This window comes from Branchiostoma lanceolatum, chromosome 17 (genome assembly GCF_035083965.1).
Source record: "Branchiostoma lanceolatum isolate klBraLanc5 chromosome 17, klBraLanc5.hap2, whole genome shotgun sequence".
In the NCBI taxonomy this organism is placed as follows: domain Eukaryota; kingdom Metazoa; phylum Chordata; class Leptocardii; order Amphioxiformes; family Branchiostomatidae; genus Branchiostoma; species Branchiostoma lanceolatum.
In genome coordinates, this window is record NC_089738.1 from 10,591,103 (window position 1) to 10,612,395 (window position 21,293).

General features: G+C 39.2%; 2 protein-coding genes and 1 long non-coding RNA gene across 3 annotated transcripts; 1 reads left to right on the top strand and 2 right to left on the bottom strand.

The window, feature by feature from the left end:
• Window positions 1–39: 39 nt before the first annotated feature.
• On the bottom strand, window positions 40–11,262 carry LOC136422992 (uncharacterized). Its single transcript, XM_066410966.1, has 8 exons — window positions 10,978–11,262; window positions 9,035–9,213; window positions 8,739–8,832; window positions 8,272–8,351; window positions 7,493–7,706; window positions 5,640–6,379; window positions 3,212–5,446; window positions 40–1,616 (listed from the first exon to the last, which is right to left on the bottom strand). The coding sequence occupies exons 1-6, from the start codon at window positions 11,120–11,122 to the stop codon at window positions 5,655–5,657; spliced, it is 1,437 nt and encodes a 478-aa protein (XP_066267063.1). The 5' UTR covers window positions 11,123–11,262; the 3' UTR covers window positions 40–1,616; window positions 3,212–5,446; window positions 5,640–5,654.
• Window positions 11,263–11,544: 282 nt separating this feature from the next.
• LOC136422993 (uncharacterized) lies at window positions 11,545–19,311 on the bottom strand. Its single transcript, XM_066410967.1, has 6 exons — window positions 19,116–19,311; window positions 18,280–18,458; window positions 14,218–14,311; window positions 13,736–13,818; window positions 13,069–13,282; window positions 11,545–12,644 (listed from the first exon to the last, which is right to left on the bottom strand). Exons 1-6 carry the CDS (start codon window positions 19,258–19,260, stop codon window positions 11,932–11,934), a joined length of 1,428 nt encoding a protein of 475 aa, XP_066267064.1. The 5' UTR covers window positions 19,261–19,311; the 3' UTR covers window positions 11,545–11,931.
• On the top strand, window positions 15,297–17,301 carry LOC136422994 (uncharacterized). The gene is made up of 3 exons (XR_010753705.1): window positions 15,297–15,709; window positions 16,228–16,342; window positions 16,515–17,301. It is a non-coding gene; the product is annotated as an uncharacterized lncRNA (long non-coding RNA).
• Window positions 19,312–21,293: the final 1,982 nt, after the last annotated feature.

Consider the following 21,293-nt stretch of genomic DNA (forward strand, 5'->3'; position numbering starts at 1 on the left):
TTGTGTGTAAGAAAATATTCACACAAAAAAGAGAAGCAATTTTGAAAATTAAGAACACTTTTATTGTAAAGGAAATATCAAGACCTATGAAATAAAGGGTTGGTGTTTCCTTCTTCAAAAACAGAAGATATTATAATGATCTTTATTTGTGAAATGATCGAGGGAAAAAATGCTTCTTGTATCACATCATAGAATGTATGCTTTACACTTGTACAAAATGCCAGATGAAAGCCTTGTAAAGTATCAGGAATATCACATATTGCCTTAAATACACAAAATTGTATCTTCGACTGATACTTATCTTTAGAATAAAGTCAACAACGCTTTTGAAACTTAGAATGACTGTATATTTTTCAGACTTCTGAAGATGTTAGAAATTGTGTTAAGAAATCATTTTAGCTTTCGACGTACTTGCCAATGAAAAATATGGCTTGTTTGATAGTGTCGATTTCTTGCTGTATATATACATAATACATGCACTTGTTCTGTGTTTGCACCATTAGATATTAATAGCAAAAATCTCCCACAAAGTTATTTTCTAAATGCACAATGGTAAGTAATATTCTTTAAATAAAAAGATTGAATGTGTTGAAACCTTGACTTGTTTCATTTCTGTGACTGATTTCTTTAAAAACATTACCATCAGTGGAAAATCATGTGACAGTGTGGCCAATATCAGAATTTCACTAAAGACTATTGCTAGGAACATGCAGAGGGCTATAAATACCGGGTGCAAGATAGTGAATTTTTGTGCACCAAACATTGGAGATTTTTTACATTTTTGACTGTGGTTGCGCCGCTGCAGTGTACCTAGATTTTGCATAGGGTTATGTAGTATTGAACACCAGCACACAGCATATTTTTTACATCGAAGTGTCACAAAAATTATAACAGGAGTGTGTTATCACTTTGAAAAAGTGAAGCTAGCAATAGCACTTAAAATTGAAGCTTTGAAGAACGACAGCAATTCCTCTAAGGATTTGCTGGCTTTCTATTTCATTTCATGCTATGCGCACAAAAATTTTATGTTACGTGCTGTAAAATGTATTTCGAGCCCTAATGCATTTCAACAACTTCACAGACCCATTAATTCCTTTATGTCACTATTGCTGGCAAACTTTGATTTTACAAACTCATTGCGACATTTGCTCCATTTCAAGTTATTGTAAAAACACTTCACTTGACCAATATTCGATTCCTGTTCTGTGAATCCAAGAAATCCCAACAGCACTCTAACCCAGGTTTCAAGACGAGCCCAAGACGAGAAATCTCGCCAATCAGGAATGATCATCAAGTTTCGCGTCTCCCTGGCAACGGCCTGGCGAAAAGGTTCCTCAGAATCAAAATGAGGTTGATTATTAAGTCGCCTAAAGTCTGAGGCATCTCCACTGACGAAGTAACTCTTAAGGTTAGGGTTGAAATAGTACACAACAGTGTTTGACATGTTGTGATGTCGTCTATCGTCTGTAAAACGAGGGAGGCAAACCCTATCCCCGCGCAGCTATCTCCGAGAGAATTTTCGATGACACAGGCGATGCTCTCGTTCTTCCCCTTGGGGTTGTGGTGGATGGCAACTGGTTTAGGGGTCCTCATCATCACATTCGTTAACTTAATGGCTGAAATGATGATGAAGGCATACAGATAAATTTTCCAATGAATACTATGACGTTTTGTTGTGAAGAGCTACATGTATAACTAGTTCCTATTAGTCTTCGCAAGGCCGATACAAGCAACGAAACATACTTTACGTAAGACAGTATATATACATTTGACAACATTCCTTTATACGTCGACGATGAAGGCAAGACATCAAAGTAATAAGATACACAAGATAACAATTTCTCAAGCGAATGGGTAGATTTTTAAATGCATAAATCTAATCCAGTTGTTTGAGTAACTTTTATCTTGTGTATCTTGTTTCCTTTATGCTGAATTTTCTTTTGTATACGTATTGGATTGGCATTACTATCGCCCATACAAATATTTTCAGAACTCAGATTGTTGTCTAGTCAGTAAATGTTTACGAGAGGCTTAGCCTGAGAATCACGTTTTTTAAACGTTCAAGAGTATAATGTCTACTACCGGTTTGTCGGTTTATAAACAGACAGAGTGTAACGTAACATGACCTATTTACGTGCAGAACCTATTTACGTCCGATTTGGCTCATGTCCACATGTCGCGGTGTATTATGCCATCGCCTGTTCTCATAAGCAATAAAGAACGTCATAAGTATGATCCTTAGCCATCTCTCTCTATTATACAAAACAATGAAAAAGGTTTACGTCCAGCGACATAACAGAATAAACTCCTGAACCAGTAACAACAAGTTGCACGGAAGCGTCACGCATAACGTATTTCATATGTAATTCGACACCGACTTTGAACAGTTACTGTGCATTTTTTTCTGGTCTATGTTCTTTAAGCATAGCACTAGAAGGGAAAAGACTGAAGTGGACGATAATGGGTTACCCTAGCACAATTCTTCATCATATACCTCAGTATAAATACATGCAGCTCGCACGGCGTTAAATAGGCGGAGAATAACTTACAGACCATGCATTTTCTTTTAAGAAGAGCTGATATTTCTGCCCATGGGTTCAAAATTTGGCTATGTCCGCGCGGTTTAAGATTAATACGTTTTGAATAAATCGGACGTTAATTTGTCATGTTACGTTAGCTGAAAGAGTAATCCAGAAGCATTTTTCACTTTAACCATCCCAAAGTATCGGAATGCTATTTACCAGCTGTCGTACTGAGATTCTTATGCAAACCTCATCGGGTATGTTCTGGGAAAACTATGTTGTCGGCCCCAGCAAAGTCTTTGACTGAGTGGGCTTTATTACTTGTATTCCGTTTCAGGGAAAGGCAAATTTTGTATCAAGTAACGTCACACATATTTTCATTTTCAACGTACACGGTTTGTGACGACGAAGATCGTTCTGCTACATTTAATTTGATATCTTAAGTAAAGACAAAACCGTGCAGACTACGACACAGATTACAATCCGGTGCTGGATTAAAGATTTGCTAACGTTCACATATTAGTTTTATATGATATAACTTTATTGCACAATGATTGTACAAGGTACAAAGCATCTACTGGTACTTAACTACAGTTCTATAAGGCTAGTCTACCTGATACAAGAGTGTATAGTATGGGATCAAAAGATTTTGTATGTAATACACTTTGTAAATTAAAACTATTCCTTACCTGTGAAACCAAAAGAAATGTGATCTGCGAAGTGGAAGCATCCGACAGCAGCAAGCAGAAATACAACCCAAAGTGTTATCGGCCTGCGGTGTTTCAGCAACATTTTTGACGGAAGACTTTGCTGACTCTTACACAGATCCACCATCCTGTTACGTTACAGAAGGTCAAATGGCTTTACTGACACCTGTTTGACCAGTACTAAAACCTGTTCGACCAGTTGTCGTATATAGGTCCCTCCTATCTAGACCCTTGCCCCAACGGGTAGAAGTCGACAAACCAAACAACACCCCCCCCCCCCCCTCTCGGTGCTGTACGGCGGCGTCCTGTCGGGTGATAACAGACAGACCAGCTACTAATAAGCTGAACTCATGCATATAAAAATACACGCTTTGAGACAAACCAAGTATGCCTCTAAAAATATAAAAAGAAAAGAATCAAAATGATGCCTAGCGAAACTGTACATCAAACGCGACAGCGAAACTGTCGTAATTGTGTTTTCGTCGAAAATGTCAAGAAAACTTCATAAACATTAAAGGTTTTATTGATTTGACCATGCGTTCAAATTGTCTACTTCTGTGCAAGAAATCTTCACACTAAAAGAGAGGAAATTTTTTTAAAAGGAGGCACACTTTTATTGTAAAGAAAATATCAAAAATGAAGGGTTTGTGTTTACTGCTCCTTTAAAAACAGAGGATATTGTTATCTTTATGTTTGTGAATTCATATAGGGATAAAACACTTTTTATCTCACATCATAGAATGAATGCGTTACACTTGTACAAAATTCCAGATGAAAGAGTGGCCTTGTATTGTGTCAGTTAATTCATATTACTCCTTTTGGAAATGTGGTCTTGTTTCTGACTTCCCTCTCTTATATAGGACGTCATCCTCTGCTCGGTCTGGACCTGCCAGTCGTGCGAGCGTGACGTCACCGAAACAGGTCGACCTGGGAATGGTTCTGGCGGTTTCAGGGAGCGCGAGATCACCGCACAGCTCACGACCAGCCAGCGCAGGAAGCAGCGCAAGTAGCCGTGGAAGTGCCAGGAGGTAGACGTTCGCCTTGAACCGTCGTTTTGAGATTTCAGCGAAAACTTCATGACAAGGAAAGGTTTTCCTGATTACACCACTTCACGCCATGCACTAAAATCGTCTACTTATGTGAAAGAAAATATTCACACACAAAAAAGAGAAGCAATTTTGAAAATTAAGAACACTTTTATTGTTAAGGAAATGTCAAGACCTATGAAATAAAGGGTTGATGTTTCCTTCTTCAAAAACAGAAGATATTGTAATGATCTTTATGTGTGAAATGATCGAGGGAAAAAATGCTTCTTGTATCACATCATAGAATGTATATGCTTTACACTTGTACAAAATGCCAGATGAAAGCCTTGTAAAGTATCAGGAATATCACATATTGCCTTAAATACACAAAATTGTATCTTTGACTGAAACTTATCTTTCGAAAAAATTCAACAACTCTTTTGAAACTTAGAACGACTGTATATTTCATAGACTTCTGAAGATGTTAAAAATTGTGGTTAGAAATCGTTTTAGCTTTCGACGTACTTGTCAATGAAAGATATGGCTTGTTTGATAGTGTAGATTTTTTGCTGTATATATATATAATACATGTACTTGTTCTGTGTTTGCACCATAAGATGTTAATATCAAAAATCTCCCACAAATTTGTTTCCTAAATGCACAATGGTAAGTGATGTTCTTTAAATAAAAAGATTGAATGTGTTGAACATTTCTGTGCCTGATTTCTTAAAGAACATTAAAAGAACATTACAAGAAGTGTAAAACTATGTGACACTGTATACACAGTGTGACCTATATCAGAATTTCTTCACTGACTGTTGCTAGGAACATGCACAGGGCTCGAAATACCGGGTGCAGGTGCGTTTTTTGTGCACCAAAAATTGGAGCTGCGCACCACAGTTTTGACTGTGGTTGCGCCAGTGCAGTGCACCTATAGATTTTGCGTAGGGTTGTGTAGTATTGAACACCACCACAGCATATTCTTTACATTCAAGTGTCACAAAAGATTAGAACGGGATTGTTTTATCACTTTAAAAAAGAAAAGATACAAATGTAGCAATAGCATCTCAAATTAAAGCTCAAGAAAGACAGCAATTCCTGTAGGCAGTATTTGCTGGCTTTCTATTTCATTTCATACTGTGCACACACAAAAATTGGTTAGGTGCCTTAAAATGTATTTCAAGCCCTGATCCATCACTGCACGAAATGGCCTCGTATCCCGGCGTATACGTACAGGGATTCCTCCGGAAATGTTCCATATCCCGGTGCGGATTTAGCGTATCCGTTAGTTTTAACGGATACGCTAAATCCGCACCGGGATATGGAATATTTCCGGAGGAATCCCTGTACGTATACGCCGGGATACGAGGCCATTTCGTGCAGTGCATATTTCAACAGCTTCACAGACCCATCAATTTCTTCATGTCACTATTGCTGGCAAACTTTGATCTTACAAACTCATTGCGACATTTGCTCCATTTCAAGTTATTGTAAAAACACTTCAATTGAGCAATATCCCTTTCCTGCTCTGCGAACAATGATCCAAGAAATCCCCTCAGCCCTCTAACCCAGGTCTTAAGACGAGCCCAAGACGAGAAATCTCGCCAATCAGGAATGATCATCAAGTTGCGCGTCTCCCTGGCAACGGCCTGACGGAAAAGTTCCTCAGAATCAAAATGAGGTTGTGCATTAAGTCGTCTAAAGTCTGAGGCATCTCCACTGACGAAGTAACTCTTAAGGTTAGGGTTAAAATAGTACACAACAGAAGCGACGTTTGACTCATCATGGACAAAGTAGTCACACTTTGCCATCAACAAAATGTCACTCAACACCTGATCCCCTAATTGCTGTCCAGAGCTTTTTTTTGCGAATTTTTTATCAAGTGTTTCTCCCCTGAAAGCGCCGATGTGCAAGACTCGGTTTTCCCCAAACTTGGACTTGAATTCCTCAATAACTTCGTCAATATCAGAGGCAAGGAATATGCGGATCTCTCTACCGGAGTTTGTTTTGGCGATGTCTTTTATAAGACGCTGCACGACTTGGACAAAGTCTTGCAGTTTTGGAAGTGTCTGGTGAAAGAGTACCATCTCTTTAATGTGACATGCTCTCATTCTCACGTGAACACCTGTAAAAACAATCAAACCATATTAATGTTTGAGCTATAAGGAGTGTTTGTATGTGTGTGTGTGTGTGTGTGTGTGTGTGTGTGTGTGTGTGTGTGTGTGTGTGTGAAACTATGCAAAGTTCATGCACATTCAAAGCCTTTCGTGCAAAAAGAAAAACAGAAAAGCCACGTTTATAATACAACAGTTACTACATTTGTACAATCTTCGTTTGGCTTCAGTATACGTTTAAATGACGAAATCCTTTGCAACCAACAGACTATTAAAAATCTATTTCCAAATTTAGGGCAAAGAGGAAAGCTAACCAAAAGGGCTATTTGGTTTATGTACTGGTCAAAAGATGCATATTGCATAGCAGTCGACAAATCCCTTGACCTAAATTTAATGTTTTTCTCTCTCACTCTTTCAGTCTTTGATACATGTATGTCCTAAATTCTTATCACTTGTAGGATGTGTTTTACTACTAAGTGAATACGTTGTAAATGTGATAATTTGAAAAAGGAAACAAAAAACAAGAGTTAGAAGACCTCAAATCTCCATGAAATACATGTTATGCAAATTAGGCCCACAATTGCATAATCTATATTCAACTATGTTCACTGTCACATAACTTCCAAATGCCACAAGTAAGAAATTCCAGTTATCTACCAATATGGAATTACAGTATTTTCTCATTAATCATGCAAATTAGGTCTTCATTTCCATAACTTTTATCTATCAATGTCCAATCTCTCAGTTACATATGTTGCATTTTTGAACTGTCGCACCACTAAACGGAGTGGGTTTATAAAATGCCGCCATTAATTATGCGAATTAGATTCTGATTTGCATTATCACCATTTCATTATACCTAGTAACACTTTAGCTATCCACAAAATAGAAACAAGTATACAGGTTTGGTTTACTGTATATCCCTTTGTGGTTTGACCACCAGCTGTTGGGTCCCTGGGAATACTTGACATATAGTTTCAAAACTAACAGGTGCAAGCTGCCACAACATGCTTACATTAGAATTAGAATATAGATATCCATCATTACTTATGCAAATTAAGTCCGAATTTGCATAATTTGCACTTCATTGTGTACATCTCAGATATACAATGTGTAGTACCTACCTATATTAACACTGTTCGCCATGGAGGATTGGTAGAAAGTATCCACGATGTTCTTGACTCGAGCGGCTGGCTGGAGATAACCGGATATGACGTGATTGACAAGAGCCCGGGTCTCTGCTGTTATTGGTTGGAAGTATTCTGTCACCTTGTTTTCCATGTCGGCAAACCGAAAATCTACCAACTCCCCCATTGCTCCTGATCGAGTCAGGTAAACCTGATTCAAGTCAACAACAACAAAATTAATTACGGGAAGCTGACATAATTTATCAACGGATATATAGATCATTTAACATTTAATCTCACAGCAAGCAAGATTTATTTCGGTGTAGACTGCAGTTTCCGAGTACATGTATATGTATATTTTCATTATATCAAGCATCACTTAAGCTATCCACATATAAAAAAACATGCTTGCTGTCGGGCCCCTGGGGACAGGCCTTCCAGCAGGGGACTATTTGCCCCAGTTTCGCAACTAACAGGTGTTAGGTGCCACAACATGCATGAGTCCTACAACACTGTGAATATAAATGTTCCTCATTAATTATGCAAATTAAGACCCAATTGCATAATTTGCACCATTTAAGCTACCTGCATACTAAATATCATGGAAATCCGCCGTTCGTTTGTTAAGTTATTCGATCTCATTGGAAGCTTTTGACCGAAACGCCCCCGCAGTTCCAGAGTAAGCTGCTAGGGGGCCCAAACCTACAGCACTTCTTACTTAAATCACAAGCTATCTGCCACCAAGAAATAAAGACCACAGTACGTTCAGCACCTACCGAAGGACAAGCGACAGGAATCCTAGCGGGTCCCATGCAAATCCGAGTCTTCGCTTGCTGCACTATATCTTCATTCCTGCCTGTACGTGTATAAAGGTTACAAGTGTTATGTTCTGAATCTGCATCTTTATAGCTCGGTGTAAAACATGTTACCACGCTTTTATCAAAATACTGTGTATATTCTTTATAGCTAAACTTGACCATAACGACTGTGTTCTAATAACGGTAACCTTTCCATGGATCGAAAGCGACATCTATTAATCAAGTGCAGTCCTGTAGCATTCTCCAAGCTCCAGCGTAGCATTACTGCAACTGCTTCACATGGGACGCTTTTGATCTATGAAAGGAATCCAGTACAACTAAATATCTCAGTACATACTAATCCAAATGCTTACATATTATTCATACTTAGAATGATAGCTGCTAAACTTCACGATATTGGCTGTGTGCGAGTAGAAAGTCACTACCTTCAAAGTACCAAGTCCAGTAGTTCTGTCCGTTTCCTGGCGGCCCGCAGTAGTCACACTCTGTCCAAATGACTGTTGGAACGAATCCACGTGCCTATATGTGAGAAACAAGTCTGATTTTCCGCCCAACTTGATGGTGATATGAAGTTGATTTTGTAGCACTGCCGTGTAATTTTATACTGTAATCAAATTGCAAAGTATTGTATTGGTATACTGAGTAACTAAACTCTCTCTCTCTCTCTCTCTCTCTCTCTCTCTCTCTGTGTGTGTCGGTCAGTACTAGAAGACACACTTACAAGACATGTTGTGATGTCGTCTATCGTCTGTAAAACGAGGGAGGCGAACCCCATCCCCGTGCAGCCATCTCCGAGAGAATTTTCGATGACACAGGCGATGCTCTCGTTCTTCCCCTTGGGGTTGTGGTGGATGGCAACTGGTTTAGGGGTCCTCATCATCACATTCGTTAACTTAATTGCTGAAATGATGATGAAGGCATACAGATAAATTTTGCAATGAATACTATGACGTTTTGTTGTGAAGAGCTACATGTATAACTAGTTCCTATTAGTCTTCGCAAGGCCGATACAAGCAACAAAACATACTTTACGTAAGACAATATTTATACATTTGACAACATTCCTTTATACGTCGACGATGAAGGCAAGACATAAAGGTGATAAGATACACAAGATAACAATTTCTCAAGCGATTGGGTAGATTTTGTGATGCATAAATCTAATCCAGTTGTTTGAGTAACTTTTATCTTGTGTATCTTGTTACCTTTATGTTGAACTTTCGTTTGTAACGTTATACGTATTTGATTGGCATTACTACCGCCCAGACAAATATTTTCAGAACTCAGATTGTTGTCTAGTCAGTAAATATTTACGAGAGGTTTAGCCTGAGAATCACGTTTTTTTAAACGTTCAAGAGTATAATGCCCAGTATACTACTGGTCTGTTGGTTTATAAACAGACAGAGTGTAGCTGAAAGAGTAAATCAGAAGCATGTTTCACCTTTAACCATCCCAAAGTATCGGAATGCTATTTATCTCCATGAAAAAAGACATATTTCAGATGTAGGTAATTTTAGGAAAGGTGAACACACATGGCAATAAATTATGCTAACGAATACCTCATTTGCATAATTTATTTATAACCGTGTTTTTTCCTTACCGTTAAAGCTACGGATGTCATATTTCAGATGTAGGTACTTTTAGGGAAGGTGAATACAGCTGTCCATAAAATATGCTGATGCGGACCTCATTTGTATAATTTAGGTATAACCTTGTATTTCCCTTACTGTAAAGGCTACGGATTTCATATTTGACATGTAGGTGCCTTTATGAAAGGTCAGAAAACCTGGCCAAAAATTATGCTAATGAGGAGTTTTTGGATAATATACGCATTACCCTTACCATAAAAGCTACTTATGATATATTTCAGATGTAGGTACCTTTAGGAAAGCTGAACACACCTGACCATACATTATGCTAATACAGACCTTGTTTGCATAATTTATGCAGAAACTTCAGAATTCCCTTACACTACAGTAAATGCTAAGGACGTCATATTTGAGGTGTAGGTAATGGGAGGGGAATATCCTGCATTTTCCCGAAAATGTTGCCTTTCTAGGTTCTACTACGTGGATACCCTCTGGCACACAAAACAAAACAACCAGCAGCAACAACAAATAACTAGGGCAATCTCATATAAAAACAAATTTCATTGAGATTTTGGGTCTTCGGACTCTTGTTACCAGCTGTTGTACTGACATTCTTATGCAAACCTCATCAGGTATGTCACGTGGAAAACTATTTTGTCGGCCCCAGCAGAATCTTTGACCGAGTGGGCTTTATTACTTGTATTCCGTTTCAGGGAAAGGCAAATTCTGTATCAAGTAACGTCACACATATTTTCATTATCAACGTACACGGTTTGTAACGACGAAGATCGTTCTGCTACATTTAATCTTATATCTTTAGTAAAGACAGTACTGGTACGGAACAGTCTAACACCGTGCAGACTACGACACACACTACAGTCTGGTGGTTTGCTAACGTTCACACATTAGTTTGATATAATATAACTTTATTGCACAATAATTGTACAAGGTACAAAGCATCTACTGGTACTTAACTAGAATTCTATAAGGCTAATCTACATGATACAAGAGTGTATAGTATGGGATCAAAAGATTTTGTATGTAATACACTTTGTAAATCAAAACGATTCCTCACCTGTGAAACCGAAAGAAATGTGACCTGCGACGTGGAAGCATCCGACAGTAGCAAGCAGAAATACAACCCAAAGTGTTATCGGCCTGCGGTGTTTCAGCAACATTTTTGACGGAAAACTTTGCTGAATCTTACACAGATCCACCATCCTGTAACGTTACAGAGGGTAGAATGTCTGTACTGACACCTGTTCGACCACTGACACCTGTTCGACCAGTTGTCGTATATAGGTCACCCTGGCGCATAGGGGCAGCATCTAGACCCTTGCCCCGACAAGTGTGTAGTCGACAAACCAAACAACCCCCCCCCCTCTCAGTGCTGACAGCGCCCTGTCGGGTGATAACAGACAGACCAGCAACTAATAAGCTGAGCTCATGCATATAAAAATAACCAAAATGATCCCTAGCGAAACTGTACATCAAACGCCGCAGCGATACTGTCGTAATTATGTCTTCATCGGAAATGTCAAGAAAAATTCATATACATTTTATTGATTACACCACTTAACACCATGCATTCAAATTGTCTACTTCTGTGTAAGAAATCTTCACACACAAAAGAGATGAACAATTTTTAAAATGAGGAACACTTTTATTGTAAAAGAAATATCAAGAATGACGGGTTTGTGTTTCCTGCTCCTTTCGAAACAGAGGATATTGTTATCTTTATATTTGTGAATTCATATAGGGAAAAAACACTTTTTATATCACATCATAGAATGTATGCTTTACACTTGTACAAAATTCCAGATGAAAGAGTGGCCTTGTATTGTGTCATTTAATTCATATTACTCCTTTTGGAAATGTGGTCTTGTAGCGTATCAGAAATATCACATATTGCCTTTAATACACAAAATTGTATTTTATTTTATTTTATGCTGTGCAACCAAAATCTTTATTGTCTTTTGCACCTATTCCGTGCAATGTATTTCAAGCCCTGATACATATTTCAACAGCTTCACAGACCCATCAATTTCTTCATGTCACTATTGCTGGCAAACTTTGATCTTACAAACTCATTACGACATTTGCTCCATTTCATGTTCTTGTAGTAACACTTAAGCTGTTCAATGTTCGTTCCCGTTTCTGTGAACAGAAATCCCCACAGCACTCTAACCCAGGTTTCAAGATGAGCCCAAGACGAGACATCCCACCAATTAGAAAGGTTTAGATTGCGCGTCTCCCTGGCAACGGCCTGACGAAAAAGCTCACCAGAATCAAAACGAGGTTGCGCATTAAGTCGTCTGAAGTCTGAGTCGTCTCCATTGACGTAGTAGCTCTTAAGGTTAGGGTTTAAGTAGTACACCACAGAAGCGACGTTTGACTCATCATGGACAAAGTAGTCACACTTTGTCATCAGCAAAATGTCACTGAACACCTGATCTCCTAACTGCTGTCCAGAGCTTCTCTTTTCCCATTGGTCTTCCAATTTTTCTCCCCTGAAAGCGCCGATGTGTAAGACTCTGTTGTCCCCAAACTTGGACTTAAATTCCTCGATAACTTCGTCAAGATCAGAGGCCAGGAATATGCGGATCTCTCTGCCGGAGTTTGTTGCGGCGATGTCGTTTGTAAGACGTTGCACGACTTGGACAAAGTCTTGCAGTTTTGGAGGCGTCTGGTCATAGAGTGCCATCTCTTTAGCATGACCTGCTTTCAGTCTCACGTGGACACCTGTAAAAACAATCACACCATATTCATGTTTGATTGAGCTACAAGGAGTTTTGTGTGTATTTATATGTGTGTTTGTGTGTGTGTGTGTGTACGTATTTGTGTTTGTTCATGTATGTGTAGAAGTGCGTGTGAATGTGTGTGTAGATATGCGTGTAACTGAGCATTTGTGTGTGTGTATGTGTGTGATGACTTTTTCTGGTTTGACTGTGCAAAGTGCAAACTCATATATCCATGCACCTTTAGTACCTTTGTACAAAAACAATGACAAGCTAAAGCTACGCATGTAATACAACTAGATATTCATTTTGGTCGTGTTGCAGTGTACATTTAAATATCACTTGTAGGATGTATAAGTGTGCATACATGTGATAAACTGAAGAAAGATGCAGGAAAATAAGTGTGATATACAATGTATAGTACCTACCTATATTAACACTGTTCGCCATGGAGGATTGGTAGAAAGTATCCACGGTGTTCTTGACTCGAGCGGCTGGCTGGAGATAACCGGATATGACGTGATTGACAAGAGCCCGGGTCTCTGCTGTTATTGGTTGGAAGTATTCCGTCACCTTGTTTTCCATGTCTGCAAACCGGAAATCCACCAACTCCCCCATTGCTCCTGATCGAGTCAGGTAAACCTGATTCAAGTCAACAACAACAAAATTAATTACGGGAAGCTGACATAATTTATCAACGGATATATAGATCATTTAACATTAAATCTCACAACAGGCAACGAATGCAACGTCTATGTTAATTAGTGTTGTCTGTCCATCGATAGATCCAATTTTCCTTTAAATTGCTCTATACGGTGTGTGGATTAATCAGTGATGGAGTAACTGCTTGATGGGCTAAGTTTCCGTTACATCGCGGTCTTCTTAAAAACCAACCTCCTGATGAAAGAACAATGATAAAATGTTTCTTGATTATCATGTTTTGTGCGTTAAATTATCTTTTGTCAGAATTTAGGCATCTTTTTGTCGCCTTTTCTCATGCGTGCTCTTATCATTTGGGCGTAGAGAGGATACCACCCATAAAATCACGCCAGTGTGGCCTATGAGCACTATAAATATGAAGAGAAATGCACCTACCGAAGGACGACTGGCGTCAGGTATCCTGGTGGGTCCGATGCACACTCGAGTCTTTGCTTGCTGTACTATATCTTGATCCCTACCTGTGCGTGTGAGCAAAGTACAGAAATTACAAGCGTTATTGTTCTGTATCTGTATTTATGAAGCTCTGTGTAAAATCTAGTTCCAAGCTTTTATTAAATTGTTGTGTATATTATTTAATGTTCATAGTTATATAGATAGCTTCTAAACTTGACCATAACGGCTGTGTACAACTAACGGTGACCTTTTCATGGATCAAAAGCTACATCTATCAATCAAGTGCAGTACCGCAGCATTCTCCGAGGTGCTGTGATGCAGTACTGCAATTGCTTAATAGGATCGCTTTTAATCCATGAAAATAATCCAGTACAACTAAATATCCGAGTTTATGTCCAACTGTTGTGTATATTATCTATAGTTAGATAGATAGCTGCTAAACATTGTTCGAGTGAACTCACTACCTTCAAAGTACCAAGTCCAGTAGTTCTGTCCGTTTCCAGGCGGCCCGCAGTAGTCACACTCTGTCCAAATGACCGTTGGAACGAATCCACGTGCCTGTATGTGAGAAACAAGTGTTATTTTCCCCCAACTTGATGGTGATATATGACCTTGATTTTAATTGTAGCAGCGCGGTGCACTTTGGGCTCAAAGAAAAGTTTGAATACATGCGTTTTAATAGATGTGATTAAAAGTACCACCAAGCCTTGGGCAAGATTGTATTGGTATACTAGCACTGCACGAAATGGCCACGTATCCTGACGGATCCGACGTATCCGGAATCGGGCCTCATGGCGTTTCCGAGCGAATCCGGAAAAATCCCAGTTCACTGCTCGGATACTGAAGTGCCCGAAGATCCGACCAATTCCGACGCCGTATTCTTCTGGATTCGTGATGCGCCTCGGATACCCGAAGATATTTGCGCGGATCCCTCGTTTTTTGATATTTGGAATGTTCGGATTGTTTGTATGTCGGTAGTTGCTTCGGATCCTGACGAATAAATACACACGGCACGGCATGATCTCATTTCCTGACGAATCCAGCAGATCCGGAATTGCGCATCATAGCAGATACGGAACGTTTCCGATTGGATCCGATGCACCTCAGATCCGGCAATTCCGACGCCGTATACGTCTGGATCCGTGATGCGCGTCGGATACCTGAGGATATTTGCGCGGATCCTTCGTTTCTAGATATTTGTCAATATGGCAGAGATGTTCGGATTGTTTGTCGGTAGTTGCTTCGGATCCTGACCAACAAATACACACTGCACGGCACGCGGCATAATCTCAGATCCTGACGAATCCAACAGATCCGGAATTGCGCATCATAGCAGATACGGAACGTTTCCGATTGGATCCGATGCACCTCAGATCCGACAATTCCCGCGCCGTATACGTCTGGATCCTTCATATGTTTCGGGTACAGATACGGAACGTTTCCGAGCAAATTCGGACAAATACCAGGAACACCTCAGATCCAGCAATTCTGATGCCGTATACGTCTGGATACGTTTCGGGTACAGATAAAATATCTACTCGGATCTTACATTTTTTTATGTATTTGCCAATATGTTAGAAGTTCAGATTTGCCAATATGTTAGAAGTCATGAGCTGTCTCGGATCCTGACGTGTACGGAACACGGATTCGTGTCGGATATCCAAATTACCCACAAGACACTTCTGGGCGCGACAAACGTTAACGGTTTTCTTTCGGTTAACAGCACAGACAAGAACGGCGTTTCATCACCTTCTGTGCTTAACATGGCATCGCCAGAGTCTACCATGGTCGACCAGTGATTTTTGAGTGACTTGAGAGTCGAAGGGAATTCGGTGTAAACTCAAACGCACGGAATTGCGACGTTGTCTTCTTCGTGCATGCAATATTCGTCGCCCCCCTCCCCCCTTGTAAACGCTGGTAGGGAGTTGATTCATCATTTTGAGGGACTGCCCTTTGGTAAGTACAAATTGAAAAATTCCCGTTTCTAACTAGTTTTGACGTCAGTTATCCTCCTATTGTGGCTTGACATATCATCGCATTCGCATGACCATAAGAATTCTCCAGCCGACCTGCCCTTTTACGGCGTTAGGATCTAGGAAATTTAAAATTTCAATTTGTTCATTCTTGCCAATGGTCATCAGACATGTGTGTCTGGTTAACGTTTCAGATACAAAATAGCAAGCAGTGGAGGGAAAGATAATTAAAGATATGGAAGGGAAGAAAATGTCATAAGTATTTGTCCCACAAAGATCCCACAGTTTGTGGATAGTGAACTAGAACTTAGTAGTGTGCCTCAGTGATTATTTCATTCAGTTATAGCTGTGCATGTTTGATCAATATCATATTCAAGTTATAGATGTAAGTTTTACGTGGTCAATTCAACGATGCCCAGATTCATTTTTTTACACATGCGAGTATGTGATATGTTTCATATTTGTCATTGTTTCCATTTATATATATATATATATATCCAGTACAGCATCGGCAGATACTTCCTTCACAAATGCAGCACATATTGTGAGGACCTTGGCTGGGAACAAAGCAATCAGCTGTCAGATGCTCAGCTGCTGAGTACCTCAGGCTCCATCGGTAAGTCCACCATCGGTACACTTCAATGTTAGCTGAGAGAGGCATGATGGATATCCATTGTCCCGTGTTTTTTGTAGCTGCTGTGATGAAACGAAGCCCATGTCAAAATCATGTGACATGTTCCTTAAATACGTGAATTGATATTTATTCATCATTTGGTTTTATCATATAGGAACTGGTTCATCACAAGATGGACTCCAAGCTGAGTCCAACCTGCAGATACAGAAGAAATCAGCCTTGCCTGTCCCTTACCAAGAGTGCATGGAAGAAGTGAACTCAGATGTAGTCAGAGAATGGGGAGAGGACGATTATACACATGCAGTTCCACGGCATATGCTACTTACGTTTAAAATGTGGCGTGTCATCATGAGAGTTCTTCAGACAGTATAATGTTACTTTCTATTTTCAACCTCTGTATTTGAAACAATTGTATCTGATGGCTTTTAGACGAAGAGCTGGCCACAAATAAGGCTTTTATTACTTTAGTGGAATATTTAGAACATGTAGATGATTTTGGTCCAAGGGCACTATACAGTAGTAAATATTACCACAATGTTGTGATGGTGTTAATTGTAATACATTCCATAATTTTTCACAACATTGTGCTTGCACAACCCCAATTTACCGACATTAACCTGCATATGCAGTGGTGCTTTGAGTATGTGGATGTCCCTCAGCCTGTCTCAAATGAAATGGATCATTTAGCCACATAGTACTTCCGTATTGTATTGTATTTGATAGTTTTTGAACTTAGAAATACATTATGTTGAGATATGAAATGATACATATGTTACATACAGGCTTTCCCAAACTTCCTGTCATTCAAAATGATGTTTTGGGTATAGTTAAATTAGGAATGGAAGCACTTAGTCGGATCCGTTACGGATTCGTTGTTTTGTCCACCTGTATCCGTCAGTATTCACCATTTTCTTCAAAATACAGAAAAATCCCTGTACGCATCCGTCAGGATCTGTGGCATTTCCGTACAGTGTACGGCTCCGTATTCGTCGAAAATCCCTTACTTTCGGATTCTTCAGGAAATATTCCATATACCGGTGCGGAAATAGTCGGATACGTTACACGAATCCGTATGTATCCGTCAGTATCCGCCAAAAATACAGAAAAAATCCTGTTCGTATCCGTCAGGATCGGTGGCATTTCCGTACAGTGTACGGCTCCGTATTCGTCGAAAATCCCTTACTTTCGGATTCTTCAGGAAATATTCCATATACCGGTGCGGAAATAGTCGGATACGTTACACGAATCCGCATGTATCCGTCAGTATCCGCCAAAAATACAGAAAAATTCCTGTTCGTATCCGTCAGGATCGGTGGCATTTCCGTACAGTGTACGGCTCCGTATTCGTCGAAAATCCCTTACTTTCGGATTCTTCAGGAAATATTCCATATACCGGTGCGGAAATAGTCGGATACCTTACACGAATCCGCATGTATCCGTCAGTATCCGTCAGTATCCGACAAAAATACAGAAAAATCCCGGTACGTATACGCCGGGAAACGAGGCCATTTCGTGCAGTGTAGGTAACTAAACTCTCTAAATTATCTATCATCATCAGTCCTTCCTGCAGTGGGTGTCCTTCTGACAATGCTGTGGGCGGCTCCACTTACAGTTCCGCCCGTTTAGATTTGACTTGTATTGAAATGGTTTATTCTATTTCGTTATCTGCTTACAAAAGATTTGATTTATTCTATTAAGGCAATCAGCATTTTTGGGAACAAATAAACATACGATTGTTAACAAAAAGATACACCCCCCCTCTACATAATGGGAGGAATGATGATCACGGGTGTGTTATCCTCTACATAATGGGAGGAATGATAATCACGGGTGTGTTATGGCGATTAACACATGGGCAATGGAGGCTTCTGATTGGTCGACGCCATCTGGCCATGTGAAAATATAACAGACACACTTACAAGACATGTTGTGATGTCGTCTATCGTCTGCAAAACGAGGGAGGCAAACCCCAGTCCTTGGCAACCATCTCCGAGAGAATTTTCGATGACACAGGCGATGCTCTCGTTCTTCCCTCTGGGGTTGTGGTGGATGGCAACTGGTTTAGAGGTCTCTACCATCGCATTCGTGTACCCAATTGCTGAAATGATGATAAAGGCATACAGATTAAGTTTACAACGCACACCATGACGTTTTGTTCTGAAGAGCTATAGCTAGCTTCGCAGGACTGATACAAGCAATAACAAAACATGCCACGTAGAGTAAGGCTGGCACAGATTGTTGTCTGTATATATTCACTATGAGTTAAGCCTGAGAACCACGTCTTTTAAACAGAAAGTTCACGGAAACAATATTAATACCCAGTATACTAATGGTTTGTTGGTTTATCAACAGATTGTTGCTGAAAGAGTAATTCAGAAGTCTTCTTCACCCTCAATCAATTACACGTATTTCAATGCTATGTTACCTGCCGTAATCAATTTTTTATGCAAACTTCAGGTATGTCACGTGGAAAACTATTTGGACGGCCCCAGCAAAAACTATGATCGAGTGGGTTTTATTTCTTGCATTTCGTTTCAGTGATAATTTTCATTTTCAACATACACGGTTTAAAGAAGGTCGATCGTATAGTTAATTTTCTATCTTTGATAAAGACAGCACCGGTACAGAACAGTCTAACTCCGCGCAGACTACGACACAGACTGCAACCCGGTGGTGGAGTAAAGATTTGCTAGTGTTTACATATTTTTACATGTAACACACATTGATTTGACTGTAAATCAAGATGATTCCTCACCTCTAAAACCGTAAGAAATGTCGCCTGCGAAGTGGAAGCATCCGACAGTAGCAAACAACAATACACTCAGAAGTGATATCGGCCTGCGGTGTTTCAACAACATTTTTGACAGAAAACTTTGCTGAATCTTATGCAGATCCACCATCCTGTAACGTTACAGAGGGGCGACTGGCTGTACTGACACCTGTTCGACCACTGAAACAAATTACAGACAACGCGTTTGGGACAAACCAAGAAGACATCGTAAAGGGGAGTTATGAAAATTTGGAAAGAATACCACAAATCAACATTAAAACAGTCACTGGGAAAATTGTACAACAGAAACGACAAGGAAAAAAGGGAATGTAAGTCAGGAAGTTGTATTGTATTCATGAATGTGTAGTCTTTTAAAACACAAATCCTTGGCTTTTGTATGAAATGACAAGATTGTGAAATGTAAATATACCATTCGGACAGGCTTTGATTTTATCGGTGATTTAAAGCAGAAGGTATCATCAAATCATTCCGCGCTATTCCCTCCACTAAATACACGAGAATATTGTAATTAGAATAATTGATAACGGTATAACATCTAATTAAGTTCACCAGCTGTTTCTGATTATGTCTGTCTGCTATGTCCTTTTTATCTAACAATAAGGCCATGTTGATTTGATTATATGGATGACATCCTCTGAGAACCCCAAAACTGATGCGAGCATGCAAATAGATAAAAAGTTTGGAAAAAGAAATTGCCTTCATTATAAAATCTAGTTGGTCAGGAAGGATGAACGAAACTAAACACACAGAATATGGTATACCGATTAGTAGATTCTTCATTCTTCTTCTTTGACTTAAGAATTAACTTTGGCATTCTACGACATTACGTTTTCAAAAGTATTGTTTTGCAATTTACAGCATATATTTTCTCAGCTTGCAGCTACTTTGTATGATTTACAGTATGGCTGAAATCTTTCAAATTTTTGTTGGGAAATGGGACAAAAATTGATGCGTGTGCGGATGTCATCCAGATAATCAAATCAATATAATAACGGATACAATTAAAACAATAATCCAGTTATGTTGATCACAACCATTATGATATATTTTCAATCATAACCTTGACAATAATTAATACATGTATAAGATCACAAGCAATGCATCGGATGGGCTATACTGTACGACTATTTATACTATAGCACACAAAATGATTCTCTGTTGCCACACAAATTAAGAATTACTATCTGATTTTAGTATTGAAAATGTGTAATTAATGTGTGATATCTTAAGAAATATCACATGATGGAAGCAAATAAAGTAAATCACCATGGACTTCAGTCACAAAATTTGCCTGTTCACTTGGAAAAAACAAGGCTTTATCTTACAAATGTATATATGTTCCCCTACATGACACATGATATTTGTGCAAGAGACAAAAACATAATAAGTTTATGTAGTTAGTATCATTGGTACTCAACGTGACTCCCCTGGAAAAACAGAATGTTTCACTTCCATCACCATTCCATATAATTGTTGCCATACAAAAATACATTAAGGTGGTGCTATCATAATGGCCTGTTAGTTCTTCAAATAAGATATTTCAACAAGAAATGCCCATAGATGGCAAAACACAGCAAGTTATTAATATATATAATATTTGATGTAAGCAAAGTTTGGGACATTACACCAACTTAACCTGTTCTTCAATGAAATACTAGTACTGTGCTTAACAGAGTTCATATTAATTTGTAAACGGCATACATAGATAAGATATACCACAGAATAATCTTATATCTTACAGAGTATACAAAATAGTAACTTACCAAACTTTACTTGAAGAAGAACTTATTTCATTCTATCACTATTTCTCAAAATAACAAAGCTAAGATGCCACTAAGGACTTATAGGATTGGGCCTTTACTTTGATGAAGGTTAGACATCCAGGTAGCATAAGATACACAATACAAAAGTTACTCAAGAAACTGGAGTCACTGACAAAAGATATGCGCACTTGATATGTATTTGAAAACGAAAGACAACGCAAAATTATATCATTCGTGGTGACGGAGCCTTAGGTGTTCAAAGTTCCCCCCAACATTTTTTTGACGACTAAATTTTCCACGCACGCATTCCCCAGGGAAGTGGTTTTTGACAATACCTCGCGGGAACGGTTTTGGCACTAACAGGGAGGAACTCAAATCT